Below are 14,382 nucleotides of genomic sequence, written 5' to 3'. Positions count from 1 at the left end.
TAGTAAAAGGTTGGAAGACCGCAGTTTCACGTGGATCATTTGGAGATTTTCAGAGATTAGAGACTAAATGAACAACATCTCAATACTAAATTATAAAGGCCGTCTCATTGACAAGCCGGTGCATTTCGACGATATGGGAAAATTAAAGCCCAGGCATTTTTAGTTTATGGTATTCGTTTTGTTCATGTTACATTTTTATCATTAGTTTGAATTAATTTGACAGACAGCATTCCCTGATGTGGACCAAGCTAGCGCCTTTCAGAGCTGCCAACTCTCACAAATTCACCGTGAGACACACAACTTTTCACACACTCACGCCACATCCATTTTGTCATGCACAGAAAAGGACACTGAGACCGATCTCAGCTCTCAGATTCTGTTAATTTTATTACACAATTCAAACAATAAATGCAGTTTTGGCGCTTGTAAATGTTAGACGACAGATCCCTAACGCACGTGAACCGATCATCTCTACTAGCTAATGGTAAACGAACACTGTTGAAAGATATGTTACAACTTACCAAAATGTATTCCTCATGCATAATATCGACCAATCATTTATTTAACTCATCCCTGAACTGAAATTTAGTAGCGGGCTGTATTTCCACATGACATCACGACATGACATCAGGTTCAAGTACACACAAGCCGGCGCGACTTACTCGTGTTACTGCAGTTTGGCTGGTGGTAACGTTGCCCGCCCGCATACCGCCTCCCATGGCCGAAACTGGTATTACGACACCTGCCGGGCCGGGGCTAATAATTTAGCATGCTAATTTAGGTTATATCTCGGCAGCACTATAACTTGCCAGTTTTTTAATGACATCATTGCACTTATTTCTTCTCATTCTTTTGATGTGTGTAGCTCATTTTTTGGATATTTTTACCTCAATTATTCCATATGGCACCTTTAAAGGAAAAAGAAAAACGTGTTGTAACATAAACTGCAAAGGCATTTGAACAAAAGCTGGAAAGACTGCAAAATGATAGGAAGGCTAAATTAAATAAGGCTTCTAAGCTAAGGGAAAAAATCAAAGAGCTTATGCAAATAAGTGATAAAGAAGGTGTACAATGAGTGCTCTTGTTGATTTGTGTGATGATGCAAAATGTGTTCATGATTCCTTGCTGGTCATATTACCTGATGGTGAAAGGGAAAAACATGATATTTGGTTCAAAGCAAAAATGATTTGCAATGATGAAATGCTGTCTGGGGTAAACCGCTGGTTAAATGCTATTCAATTAAAAAAAGGTAACAAAGGTAATGAATGTGGGGATTAAAAAAAGGTTCTCAAAAAGGTAAAAGGCATGAGCAGAATAATGATGATATCAGGCCAGAGGACAGTATCTCAAATGTTCCTAGCAAGCAATCAAGCAGGAGGAGTTCTCGTAGTGGAAAATCTACTGACTCTGCAAGAATAAAGGAAAAGGCAGAAAGAGCTGCACTGCTTGCTCAGGCTGCATCTTTAAAGGAACGGCATGCATTGGAGGAACAGGAGCAACAACTAAAAAGGAGAAGAGAGCAACTTGAGCTGGAAGCTATGCTAGCTGCCTCCAATGCCAAACTGGAAGTGCTGGCCTCTGCCTCTGACATCAGCACTACATCTAATGGAATGAGTTCTTACATGAGTAAAAGCAAAAGAACAGCAAATGTTACTGCGCTCAATCCTATGGCAAAGGAATACAGGCCTGTAAACCACCACCAAGCACAGCAGGGCCAGGATTGGGCATTGCCAATTGGCAATCCACAACCTACAGCTAGGCTGACACAGCAGTCTAGTCAACAAAGCCAGGCTGGGCTAAACCAAAGGATTGGTTCTCAAAAGGACGGTCATCATATTGTACCACTACAAAGTTTGGGATCCCACTCATTCAATGCTCAGCCAGTAGAGGAACAGCAGCGGGGGAACATCTGTTCCATAATGGAAAGGCAAAACGAAATAACTACTGCATTGGTCCAACAGCAGCGCTTCATGTTATTGCCTGCAAGAGAGATTCCCTTATTTGATGGGGATCCTCTTCAATAGATTACATTTATGCGAGCATTTGAGCAGGTAGTGGAGGATAAGGTTAGTCAAAGTGATTGTTTATATTATCTGGAACAATTCACGAGAGGACAGCCACGGGAGCTGGTCTAGGTTATGTCAAAGCAAAGGAGCTGCTTAAACAACACTTTGGCAACGAGTATAAGGTTGCCTCTGCATATATGGAAAGGGTTTTTGCGTGGCCGCCTATAAGGGCAGAAGATGTCAATGCACTGTAGGCCTATTCACTTTTTCTGCGCTCATGCTGTAATGTCATGGTTGGAGAACATACAACATGCAGGAGTTAGACATGACAAGCAACATGAGAACAGTCATGTCTAAGCTCCCATTCAAGCTGAGGGAGCAATGGAGGTCAGCGGCACATAACATAATGCGTACATCTGACCGCAGAGTTCTGTTCAAAGATTTGGTGGCTTTCATTGAGAAACATGTCCATATTCTGTCAGACCCTTTGTTTGGCGATATTCGGGACTCAGCACCAGGAACAGGTGGTGCTAAGGTCGTTGGGCTGAAGTCGCAGCCAGGCACAAGATTTAAAGGAAACAGTTTTGCCACCACTATTGCCCCTGTACATTCAGCAAGGGACTTTGGAGAGAGAAAGACTGTCTTGCCAGAAAATGGTTCTACTATTAGATCAAGTTGTGTGTGTTGTTCGCAAAGTCACTCTTTGGAGGAATGTCAACAGTTCAAAGGGAAGAAGCACCGGGATAAAATAACCTTTCTAAAGGAGAAAGAGCTTTGCTTTGGCTGTTTATGTGCTGGGCACATGAGTCGCAGTTGTGGAAAGCGTGCAACCTGTGGGATTTGCGGTCAAGCACATCCTAGTGTGCTTCATGTTGACAGGAGAGACAAAGCCAATGCATACATGGAGCGATCTAAGGAGCTTGTGAGACCTAACACCACAGCATCTAAAGAAGCCTGTGGCCGTGTAGGGGTCGGAAGTGATCGCTGCCTCCTTTCCATCTTGCCAGTCCAAGTCAAATCTATCAAAGGAGGCAGAGTAGTACAAACCTATGCATTTCTGGACCCCGGCAGTTCAGCCACTTTCTGTTCGAAACATCTCGTGCAAAGGCTTTGGTTGTCTGGTAAACTAACACATTTTCTGTTACAGACCATGGGACAGGAAAGGGTTGTGCCAGCAAATTTATTGTCTGACTTGGAGGTGTCTGGTATGGGTAGTAATGTTTTCTATAAGCTACCAGAAGTCCTCACGCAGAAAAAAATGCCTGTAAGTGCAGACAGTATTGTCTCTGAAGGTGAGTTGGCAAAATGGTCATATCTGGCAAAGGTACAGATTACCAGCTTAGAGGCTAATGTCGACCTATTGATTGGATATTGGAACCTTGGGAGGTCATAAAAAGCCAAGGGGGAGGACCATATGCAATTAAGATGGTATTGGGGTGGGTCCTTAATGGCCCTTTGCAGTCTAATGACAACAGTTTGGAAACAGAGGCCCCTTCAGTAGTCGTCAACAGTATTTCGTAAGACGATTGGAAGAAAATGGTACACAGCCAGTACAATCATGATTTCAATGAAAGAGCTACAGAGGACAAAGGCCCTTCAGTAGAAGACATCAAGTTCATGGAAATTATGGAAAATTCTGCAACACTGGACGATGGTCATTACAGTTTGAAGCTGCCCTTTAAAAGGAACAATGTTTCTCTGCCCAACAACTTCTCTGTAGTAAAGCAAAGCTTGCTTGGGCTGAAAAGGAGGTTCCTTAATAACAAAGAGTTTTATGAGGAATACAAAATGAACCTCAACAGGGTGATCAGTCTGGGCTACGCAGAGCAAGTTCCAGATCAGCAGTTGGATCACAATAGTGGTAGGGTGTGGCATCTCCCGCACCATGGTGTATGTCACCCCAAGAAGAGGAGTCTGCGGGTGGTGTTTGACTGTGGTGCGACCTTTATGGGAACATCTTTGAACCAGCAGCTCTTGCAAGGTCCCAATTTGACCAGTACATTGCTTGGTGTCCTGCTCAGGTTTAGGCTGGAACCTGTTGCAGTTATGGGTGACATACAGGCAATGTTCCATCAGGTCAGAGTTGCAAAGGAGGATAGAGACTTCTTGCGCTTTGTATGGTGGCCAGAGGGAGATCTCAGCAAGGAAGTAGCTGAGTTTCGTATGACTGTCCATCTGTTCGGTGCAGTGTCCTCCCCGAGTTGTGGTAGCTTTGCTCTGAGAAAAACAGCAGCTGATAATCAATCTGAATTTCCAGCTGCCCTCTTATGAAGAAGCTGCCTTTATGGTCAAAAATTTAATTACTCTCTGTCAGGCAGGAGGATTCACTCTGATGAAATGGATTAGTAACAGTCGCACCACCCTGCAGACTATTCCAGAGGAATACCGAGCTAAAGATTTGACTGAACTGAATCTGGATAGAGACAAACTTCCTCTTGAGGGAGCTCTTGGCTTGCAATGGTGCGTTGAGAGTGATTCGTTCAAGTTCAAAATGGAGATCCAGCAGAGGCCAGTCACCAGGAGAGGAATGTTGTCAGTGGCTAGTTCGGTGTACGATCCTCTTGGCTTTGTTGCACCTGTGGTGTTGCCTGCCAAAATCATGCTACAAGAACTTTGCAGAAGAAATTATGGATGGGATGAGACTGTGCCACAAGACATCTTGCAACAGTGGTTCAGGTGGTTGGAGGAATTGGATATGCTGTCTGAATTTAAGGTTGATCGGTGTATTAAGCCCAAGGGCTTTGGACAATCACGACATGCTCAGCTGTATAACTTTGCAGATGCTAGTGAAACAGGATATGGTGCCGTCACATATCTCAGGATGCTGAATGAAGGAAATGATATTCATGTTGCATTCCTGATGGGCAAGGCCTGGGTTACACCTTTAAAGACTATTCCTCGCCTGGAGCTAACTGCTGCTGTGCTTGCCATTCGTGTTGATCTGCTGTTGAAGGCTGAGCTGAGATTCCAGTTGCAGCAGTCCATTTTTTGGACCGACAGTCCGTCTGTGTTGAAGTATATAAAAAACGAGGATAAACGTTTTCATACATTTGTGGGCAACAGGGTTTCGACTATAAGAGGAGCCACTAAAACTTCACAATGGCGATACATTAGTTCCAAGGAAAATCCAGCGGATGAGGCATCCAGAGGAGTGAGGGCTGGAGACTTTATTCATGGCCGTAAGTGGATAGAGGGTCCAAGTTTTTTGCGTAAACCAGAAGCTAACTGGACAACAAATGTGGTAGAAACTATCATGGAACCAGATGATCAGGAGGTCAAGAAGGAAGTCACAGTGAATGTTGTGGCTGTGGATGGCCTACCTGATGCCACAAACCGGTTACTGACTTACTTCTCAAGTTGGAGTAAGCTTAAGGTGGCAGTAGCCTGGTTACTTAAATGGAAAACCATCCTGTTGGCAAAATGCTGCAGGAGGAGGGAGGAGAAATCTGCTGTTGCTGGTAAGCAGACTACAGACAATAATGTGCCACGGAGGAGGCAAGGGTTAAAGGACAAGCCTGGAGGGCAAAATTTGTCCATAGATGACCTTATGGGAGCTGAGCTGGCTATCATTCGATACTGTCAGCAACAGAGATTTGGAGAGGAAATCGCCATGTTGTCAGCTGGGAAATCTACAGTGAGCAGGCGTAGTACAATCCATAGGTTGGATCCGCGCTTGGATGATGGGCTTCTCAGAGTTGGAGGGCGGCTGACTAAAGATTCTTTGCCAGAGTCGATTAAACATCCGCTAATCCTCTCCAAGGATCAAAATGTGGCCACTCTCATCCTCAAGCACATTCATCAGCAGCAGGGCCATAGTGGGCGGAATCACACGCTATCAACACTACGGAAGAAGTATTGGGTCACTAGCGCCAACTCCGCTGTAAGAAAGGTCATTGCAGAATGTTTCTGTTGCAAGAAATATAATGGAAAGATGCAGGAGCAAAAAATGACAGATTTGCCAGAGGAAAGGATTCTTCCTGACAAACCACCATTTCAACCCGGTCTCATCCCAAGACGTCATATAACTGACGTTTTGGGACGTCTTTTGGCCATACGTCAATATTCGCCTTTTTAGGGCCCCCTTAAACGTCGGTAGATGAGGTTATGGGATCCTAACTCTACCCCAGACCTAAACCTAACCCTAAACCTAACCCGTCACCTAACTGACGTTAAAGGTAAAGCGTCAGTTGTATGACGGCCCGGGATCGCCATCTACCGACGTTTAAGGGGGCCCTAAAAAGGCGGATATTGACGTATGGTCAAAAGAAGTCCCAAGACGTCAGTTATATGACTTTTTGGGATGAGACTGTGTTAACCATTTACTAACGTTGGCATTGATTATTTTGGCCCAATTACAGTGAGGAAAGGACGTGGTACAGACAAGCGCTATGGCGTGATACTAACCTGCTTGGCAAGCAGAGCAATCCATCTCGAAGTGGCTGACTCTTTGAACACTGATGCATGTATCAATGCTCTGTGACGTTTCAACTGTAGAAGAGGTCAAGTTTCTCATATTATATCTGATAATGGAACCAACTTTATAGGAGCAGAGCGAGAACGAAGAGAGGCTCTCGCAGCTTTGGATCATGGAAAAATTCAGAGAGTTCTACGGCAAAGGGGAGTTAAGTGGAGTTTTAATCCTCCAGCAGGTTCACATCATGGTGGGGAGCGTGTTATCCGCATGCTGAGAAGGATTTTAAGTTCAGTTCTTCAACAGCAGACCCTGAACGATGATGGGCTTAATACAGTTATGTGTGAAGCTGAAGCCATCCTAAATGATCGGTCTATCACCAAACTCTCAGATGATCCAATGGTTTGGAGCCACTTACTCCCAACCACATTCTTCTGATGAAAGGAAATCCATCATTGCCGCCAGGATTGTTTGAGCCACATGACTTGTATTTAAAAAGGAGATGGAAGCAAGTCCAGTATATTGCTGAACTTTTTTGGAAACGTTGGATACGGGAGTATCTACCTTTGCTGCAAGAGAGGCAAAAATGGAATGAAATCAGGAGAAACCTGAAGCCTGGAGATACTGTCGTTATTATGGATCCTACCGCCCCACGAGGTTCTTGGCCACTAGGAAGAGTGTTGGAAGCTTTCCGGGATAAAAAGGGATTTGTGCGTTCAGTGAGTCTACAAACAAAGTCAAGTGTCATTCAAAAGCTCTGCCTTTTGCTTGAGGCTGCAGGTTAAATGGGCAATTTTTAGTGTTAATGTGTGAACTCATTGTAACAAATGTTGGATAATATGTTATGTCAGGTTGGTAATGGCTCCTTAACTCTTTCCCCGCCAAACACGGAATTTTCCGTGTTTAATGAAAAAACGCATCTGCGCCAAACACGGAATTTTCTGGGTATCCGTGTTTTAGGTGGTATACGGTAAGGAAGACCCGCGCGCATGTCCTGAATGATTGCGCAACTCTTTGTTTAGAGAAACAGATTGCAATCGTCTCAAACAGTGGAGTAGTGAGAATGTATCAGACAGACAATGCAGAGGTATATGGCTGAAGTACTGGAGGTTAATGGACTCGGAGTCCGATCACTCTTTATTTGATAATTCTGAATCTGATCGGGACGAAGTAGTCAGTGAGAGAGATGCACATGTTCATGCTAGCCATGGACGTGCCGCAGATAGATCGTTTAATATTATGACACTATAATATGTATGTGTGTGTGCAGGCATTTATGTGTGGCTGTCTAAATATGAAGGTGTAATTGTCAAATTATTTCTCTCTTTGTGCACATTTACCACATTGTAATATGTATTTGTGTGTGTGTGTGTGTGTGTGTATGTGTGTGTGTGTGTGTCTAGGCCTGTTTATTGTAATTCCAATTATTCATTATTCACAGGTAGAACACAGAGAGGCAGAGGCAGAAGTTTTATTGCAAAAGTTACATTTCCCTTACATCCTGGGAAATTTGATATATTTTACATTTATTTTATGTTTTTAATTTATTTTGGAAAGTTTTATATATGAAGGAAACAACATCTGAATGTATTCTGCTTTTAAATGCACTTGTTTGATAAAAATAAATTTTTCTCAGTTTTTTGTCCAAAATGTTGTGTTTTTGACAAAACCTACCTCTGTTCAAGAGGCAATAAAAAAAGAACAGATGAAGATAAAATAAAAACGTTTTTTTTGCCTAAAAGCAGAGGCTCAGATCTTTATTTTTATATATATCATCTTCATATATTCATGGAAGAAAATATTCAGCGGGGGCATTCAAATTTAGCGAAAATCGTCAAAAACCCTGGCGGTGGCTGGCAACTTTTTTTTAAAACGCTGGCGGGGAAAGAGTTAATTTGGTTTGTTTTGAATTGTAATGTTTGTTAACCATTCCAATTGGGGGCCGGCCGGTGTTGTAGGAGCCATTTTAATGTTTATGTCCAGGTTTGGCCATTAGGTGGCACTAGGGTTATGGCACATCAATTGGGGCTTATCTACTTAGGAGGTTAGCTGTAATCAAGGATCGGTGTTGCCAGAGGGAAAAGGGCAAACTAGTTTTTGACCGCCACCGAGGCTGTGGTTGAATGTTTGTAATGTGAAAGTGTTGGTGAAGATGGAATACTGTTCCGTTATGGAAAAGGAAATCCTTGTGTAAATCCAATAAAATCTCTCACAACAGAGAAGAAAACCGAACTTTAAGCTTTGTTGCATTATTCAATCAAGCCAAATCGACCACGGTAAGCGTGTCAACTATAGCCCACTTCAACCCTCTGAATAACCCTCGGCTGTTTTCAGCTTAGCGGTTACACTTACTTTAAATGATTTTAAACATATCTTTAAATCTGAGAACTGTTAATAATAACATTATTAATAATAATAAATAACTTAAAAAGTGCAGGGAGCACCCAGCTGTAAACATTTTGTAAGTCTATTTTTAGTCTTTTAGTTAAATTTAGTAGCATTTCCAATTAATTGAAATCAAGAAACTTATTCAATTTATTTAGTTGAACTAAAATTACATTTTTAGGTGTTGTAAATGAAATCACGCATCTGCGCCATTCATTTAGGGATATGCACATATATATATATTAGCAGCAGTAGTAATATTAATAATAAAATGTTTGATTAGTCTATTACGATAATTATTATTAATATAAATGATAATATGTATAGTAGGCTATAGTAGTTGCAAGTTAAAGTAATGTAATAGGCTAGTGCTGTTTAGGCTATATAAATATATTAGCTATTGTATTTTGCTATTATTATTGGTATTTTGTTAATATATTTGTCCTTGTAATTACATAAATAAATACAAAACTTTTCAGATCTGTCATAAAATGTATTAATTCGTCAATTGATGTTATTGTTTTTACCTTCACTTTGTTGCTGCAACAGTTTGTTAAGAATTATGTTGTACAAGTCTTGATTTTTCTTCTCCTTTTTAAGTTTTTCGATCTCTAATTGCAGTTTTTTCTTTTGTAGCTCTAGGACGTCTCTCTGCAGTTCCAGCATTTCTTCTCTAGCAGAGGCTGGAGAGGGTAGTTGCTCTGTAAAAAAAAAAAAATGTGTTCAATTTACGGTAAAATACCGGCAGCTGTGGTTGCCAGAACTTTACCGTATAAAATACGGTAGTAAGACTTTACGGTAACAAGGTCTTACAGACTTAATTGAAATTTACAGAAATAAACCATATTTCATTATCTGATATAATGTTGTATTATCAACCAATTGAAGTATCAATATCTGTCACAGAAGTGATGAGTCACATGATATATGGAAGCTAAAAATGCAGTTAACCCTCAGGTGCTCTTCGTTTCGGAGTCACACTTGTTATCTTCCCGGTCAAAAGTGACCGGACACCTAAAAATGAAACTTTCTCCATCCCAGTAAAACCAATGCAATTTATTTTTGTTCTATAATATTTTTTCTTTTTAATTTAGTATTTTGAGACCATTTAATTGAATTTATTAATATTTATGCAATATTTATGGTTTATTTTTGCCATGGAAAAATATATATATTTTTCTATATATATATTATTTTTTTCAAAAAAATATTAATGCAGTATTTTAATTTAATATAGAGTCTAGGCCTTCAGAAAAAAAATATTTTTTGGAGAAAATTAGCACCATCTGGTAACAGTATAGAGAAAAAGCATAGAATCATGGTGTAACCACTAGATGGCATGTACAGCTCTCTATGGAGAGGCATGTGAATTTCCCCAGCTGTTTATGAACACATTTTTTTTTTTTTTTGGATTTGTGGATTTGTATATATAGTTGAAACAATCTCAAATACTATTTCTTATTAAAAAAAATGACAAAAAACAAATATTCACAATTTTTTTTTTTCATTTATTTACAATTTCCCATTCATTTCCTATGGGGTCATTTTTGACCAAAGACCACCAGTGTGACTATTTTTTTAAGACCACTTAGCATGCTCAGATCATGACCTCAATTTTTTTATGTGTTCACATACATAATGCCATAAAGGTCACCAAGTTTCGTAACATTGTGATGAAGCTGTGATTTTAAAAAATTCAAAACATACTTTTTGTAATCAATTTATTGGTGTGTATGTGTATAAAAGTGTGTTTGTATGTGTGTGTGTGTTGGTGGGTGTGTCTGTTTTGCACTCTAGACGTTGTAGAGTGTCACCCCTTTCCTGCGGTATACTTTTTTTTTTTTAGAATTGTGGCCGATTTGTAAATTGTACATACAAAAATTCAGAGAATTTTTTTTTTGTCAATTTCCCATTCATTTCCTATGGATCGTCATTTTTGACAGAAGAGCAAAAGTGTGAATCATTTTTTTACGACCACTTAAATTGCTGGAATCATGACCTCAATTTTTTTTGTGTGTTCACATACCCAATGCCATAAAAGTCACCAAGTTTCGTAATTTTCTGAAGAAGCTGTGATTTTTAAATATTCAAAACAGATTTCTTTAAATGGATTATTAACAGTCGCACCACCCTGCAGACTATTCCAGAGGAATACCGAGCTAAAGATCTGACTGAACTGAATCTGGATAGAGACAAACTTCCTCTTGAGGGAGCTCTTGGCTTGCAATGGTGCGTTGAGAGTGATTCGTTCAAGTTCAAAATGGAGATCCAGCAGAGGCCAGTCACCAGGAGAGGAATGTTGTCAGTGGCTAGTTCGGTGTACGATCCTCTTGGCTTTGTTGCACCTGTGGTGTTGCCTGCCAAAATCATGCTACAAGAACTTTGCAGAAGAAATTATGGATGGGATGAGACTGTGCCACAAGACATCTTGCAACAGTGGTTCAGGTGGTTGGAGGAATTGGATATGCTGCCTGAATTTAAGGTTGATCGGTGTATTAAGCCCAAGGGCTTTGGACAATCACGACATGCTCAGCTGTATAACTTTGCAGATGCTAGTGAAACAGGATATGGTGCCGTCACATATCTCAGGATGCTGAATGAAGGAAATGATATTCATGTTGCATTCCTGATGGGCAAGGCCTGGGTTACACCTTTAAAGACTATTCCTCGCCTGGAGCTAACTGCTGCTGTGCTTGCCATTCGTGTTGATCTGCTGTTGAAGGCTGAGCTGAGATTCCAGTTGCAGCAGTCCATTTTTTGGACCGACAGTCCGTCTGTGTTGAAGTATATAAAAAACGAGGATAAACGTTTTCATACATTTGTGGGCAACAGGGTTTCGACTATAAGAGGAGCCACTAAAACTTCACAATGGCGATACATTAGTTCCAAGGAAAATCCAGCGGATGAGGCATCCAGAGGAGTGAGGGCTGGAGACTTTATTCATGGCCGTAAGTGGATAGAGGGTCCAAGTTTTTTGCGTAAACCAGAAGCTAACTGGACAACAAATGTGGTAGAAACTATCATGGAACCAGATGATCAGGAGGTCAAGAAGGAAGTCACAGTGAATGTTGTGGCTGTGGATGGCCTACCTGATGCCACAAACCGGTTACTGACTTACTTCTCAAGTTGGAGTAAGCTTAAGGTGGCAGTAGCCTGGTTACTTAAATGGAAAACCATCCTGTTGGCAAAATGCTGCAGGAGGAGGGAGGAGAAATCTGCTGTTGCTGGTAAGCAGACTACAGACAATAATGTGCCACGGAGGAGGCAAGGGTTAAAGGACAAGCCTGGAGGGCAAAATTTGTCCATAGATGACCTTATGGGAGCTGAGCTGGCTATCATTCGATACTGTCAGCAACAGAGATTTGGAGAGGAAATCGCCATGTTGTCAGCTGGGAAATCTACAGTGAGCAGGCGTAGTACAATCCATAGGTTGGATCCGCGCTTGGATGATGGGCTTCTCAGAGTTGGAGGGCGGCTGACTAAAGATTCTTTGCCAGAGTCGATTAAACATCCGCTAATCCTCTCCAAGGATCAAAATGTGGCCACTCTCATCCTCAAGCACATTCATCAGCAGCAGGGCCATAGTGGGCGGAATCACACGCTATCAACACTACGGAAGAAGTATTGGGTCACTAGCGCCAACTCCGCTGTAAGAAAGGTCATTGCAGAATGTTTCTGTTGCAAGAAATATAATGGAAAGATGCAGGAGCAAAAAATGACAGATTTGCCAGAGGAAAGGATTCTTCCTGACAAACCACCATTTCAACCCGGTCTCATCCCAAGACGTCATATAACTGACGTTTTGGGACGTCTTTTGGCCATACGTCAATATTCGCCTTTTTAGGGCCCCCTTAAACGTCGGTAGATGAGGTTATGGGATCCTAACTCTACCCCAGACCTAAACCTAACCCTAAACCTAACCCGTCACCTAACTGACGTTAAAGGTAAAGCGTCAGTTGTATGACGGCCCGGGATCGCCATCTACCGACGTTTAAGGGGGCCCTAAAAAGGCGGATATTGACGTATGGTCAAAAGAAGTCCCAAGACGTCAGTTATATGACTTTTTGGGATGAGACTGTGTTAACCATTTACTAACGTTGGCATTGATTATTTTGGCCCAATTACAGTGAGGAAAGGACGTGGTACAGACAAGCGCTATGGCATGATACTAACCTGCTTGGCAAGCAGAGCAATCCATCTCGAAGTGGCTGACTCTTTGAACACTGATGCATGCATCAATGCTCTGTGACGTTTCAACTGTAGAAGAGGTCAAGTTTCTCATATTATATCTGATAATGGAACCAACTTTATAGGAGCAGAGCGAGAACTAAGAGAGGCTCTCGCAGCTTTGGATCATGGAAAAATTCAGAGAGTTCTACGGCAAAGGGGAGTTAAGTGGAGTTTTAATCCTCCAGCAGGTTCACATCATGGTGGGGAGCGTGTTATCCGCATGCTGAGAAGGATTTTAAGTTCAGTTCTTCAACAGCAGACCCTGAACGATGATGGGCTTAATACAGTTAAGTGTGAAGCTGAAGCCATCCTAAATGATCGGCCTATCACCAAACTCAGATGATCCAATGATTTGGAGCCACTTACTCCCAACCACATTCTTCTGATGAAAGGAAATCCATCATTGCCGCCAGGATTGTTTGAGCCACATGACTTGTATTTAAAAAGGAGATGGAAGCAAGTCCAGTATATTGCTGAACTTTTTTGGAAACGTTGGATATGGGAGTATCTACCTTTGCTGCAAGAGAGGCAAAAATGGAATGAAATCAGGAGAAACCTGAAGCCTGGAGATACTGTCGTTATTATGGATCCTACCGCCCCACGAGGTTCTTGGCCACTAGGAAGAGTGTTGGAAGCTTTCCGGGATAAAAAGGGATTTGTGCGTTCAGTGAGTCTACAAACAAAGTCAAGTGTCATTCAAAAGCTCTGCCTTTTGCTTGAGGCTGCAGGTTAAATGGGCAATTTTTAGTGTTAATGTGTGAACTCATTGTAACAAATGTTGGATAATATGTTATGTCAGGTTGGTAATGGCTCCTTAACTCTTTCCCCGCCAAACACGGAATTTTCTGTGTTTAATGAAAAAACGCATCTGCGCCAAACACGGAATTTTCTGGGTATCCGTGTTTTAGGTGGTATACGGTAAGGAAGACCCGCGCGCATGTCCTGAATGATTGCGCAACTCTTTGTTTAGAGAAACAGATTGCAATCGTCTCAAACAGTGGAGTAGTGAGAATGTATCAGACAGACAATGCAGAGGTATATGGCTGAAGTACTGGAGGTTAATAGACTCGGAGTCCGATCACTCTTTATTTGATAATTCTGAATCTGATCGGGACGAAGTAGTCAGTGAGAGAGATGCACATCCCAGCAAACAATATTACGTTGTGACGACGTCACGTGCTGGTCATTTTTAGTCACACTTACGTTAGCATATGACGTCGCCACAACTGTCAAAGTGAAACACCAAAAGATGTCGCTACGACGTCGCCAACCGACAACGTGACAACGTCTTCAGTACGTCTTCAGTACGTCACTTTGCGACCGTGTTATTGGTCGCGGATTGGTCATTTG

The 14,382-nt window shown here is 41.7% G+C and overlaps 1 protein-coding gene across 4 annotated transcripts in view; it reads right to left on the bottom strand.

Moving 5' to 3' along the window:
* Positions 1–14,382, bottom strand: part of LOC120481355 (fibroblast growth factor receptor 1-A) — a 32,636-nt gene that overhangs the window by 3,420 nt on the left and 14,834 nt on the right. Inside the window, exons 8-10 of one of the 4 annotated variants that reach the window (XM_089119281.1) lie at positions 9,330–9,503; positions 6,411–6,494; positions 888–908 (exon numbers count right to left, since the gene is read on the bottom strand). The exons of 1 other annotated variant lie outside the window; for it this stretch is intronic. In XM_089119281.1, coding sequence (XP_088975407.1) covers positions 889–908; positions 6,411–6,494; positions 9,330–9,503 — 278 coding nt within the window. In that variant the 3' untranslated portion in view covers position 888. The remainder of the gene's footprint in view (positions 1–887; positions 909–6,410; positions 6,495–9,329; positions 9,504–14,382) is intronic. 2 more of the 4 variants (XM_089119282.1, XM_089119283.1) reach the window with 2 other exon arrangements.

The sequence above is a fragment of the Pimephales promelas genome, chromosome 14 (assembly GCF_988280905.1).
Source record: "Pimephales promelas chromosome 14, fPimPro1.hap1.1, whole genome shotgun sequence".
NCBI classification, from domain to species: Eukaryota; Metazoa; Chordata; class Actinopteri; order Cypriniformes; family Leuciscidae; genus Pimephales; species Pimephales promelas.
The sequence above is the reverse complement of the archived record's forward strand: the minus strand, read 5'-3'. Positions and strand labels throughout refer to the sequence as shown.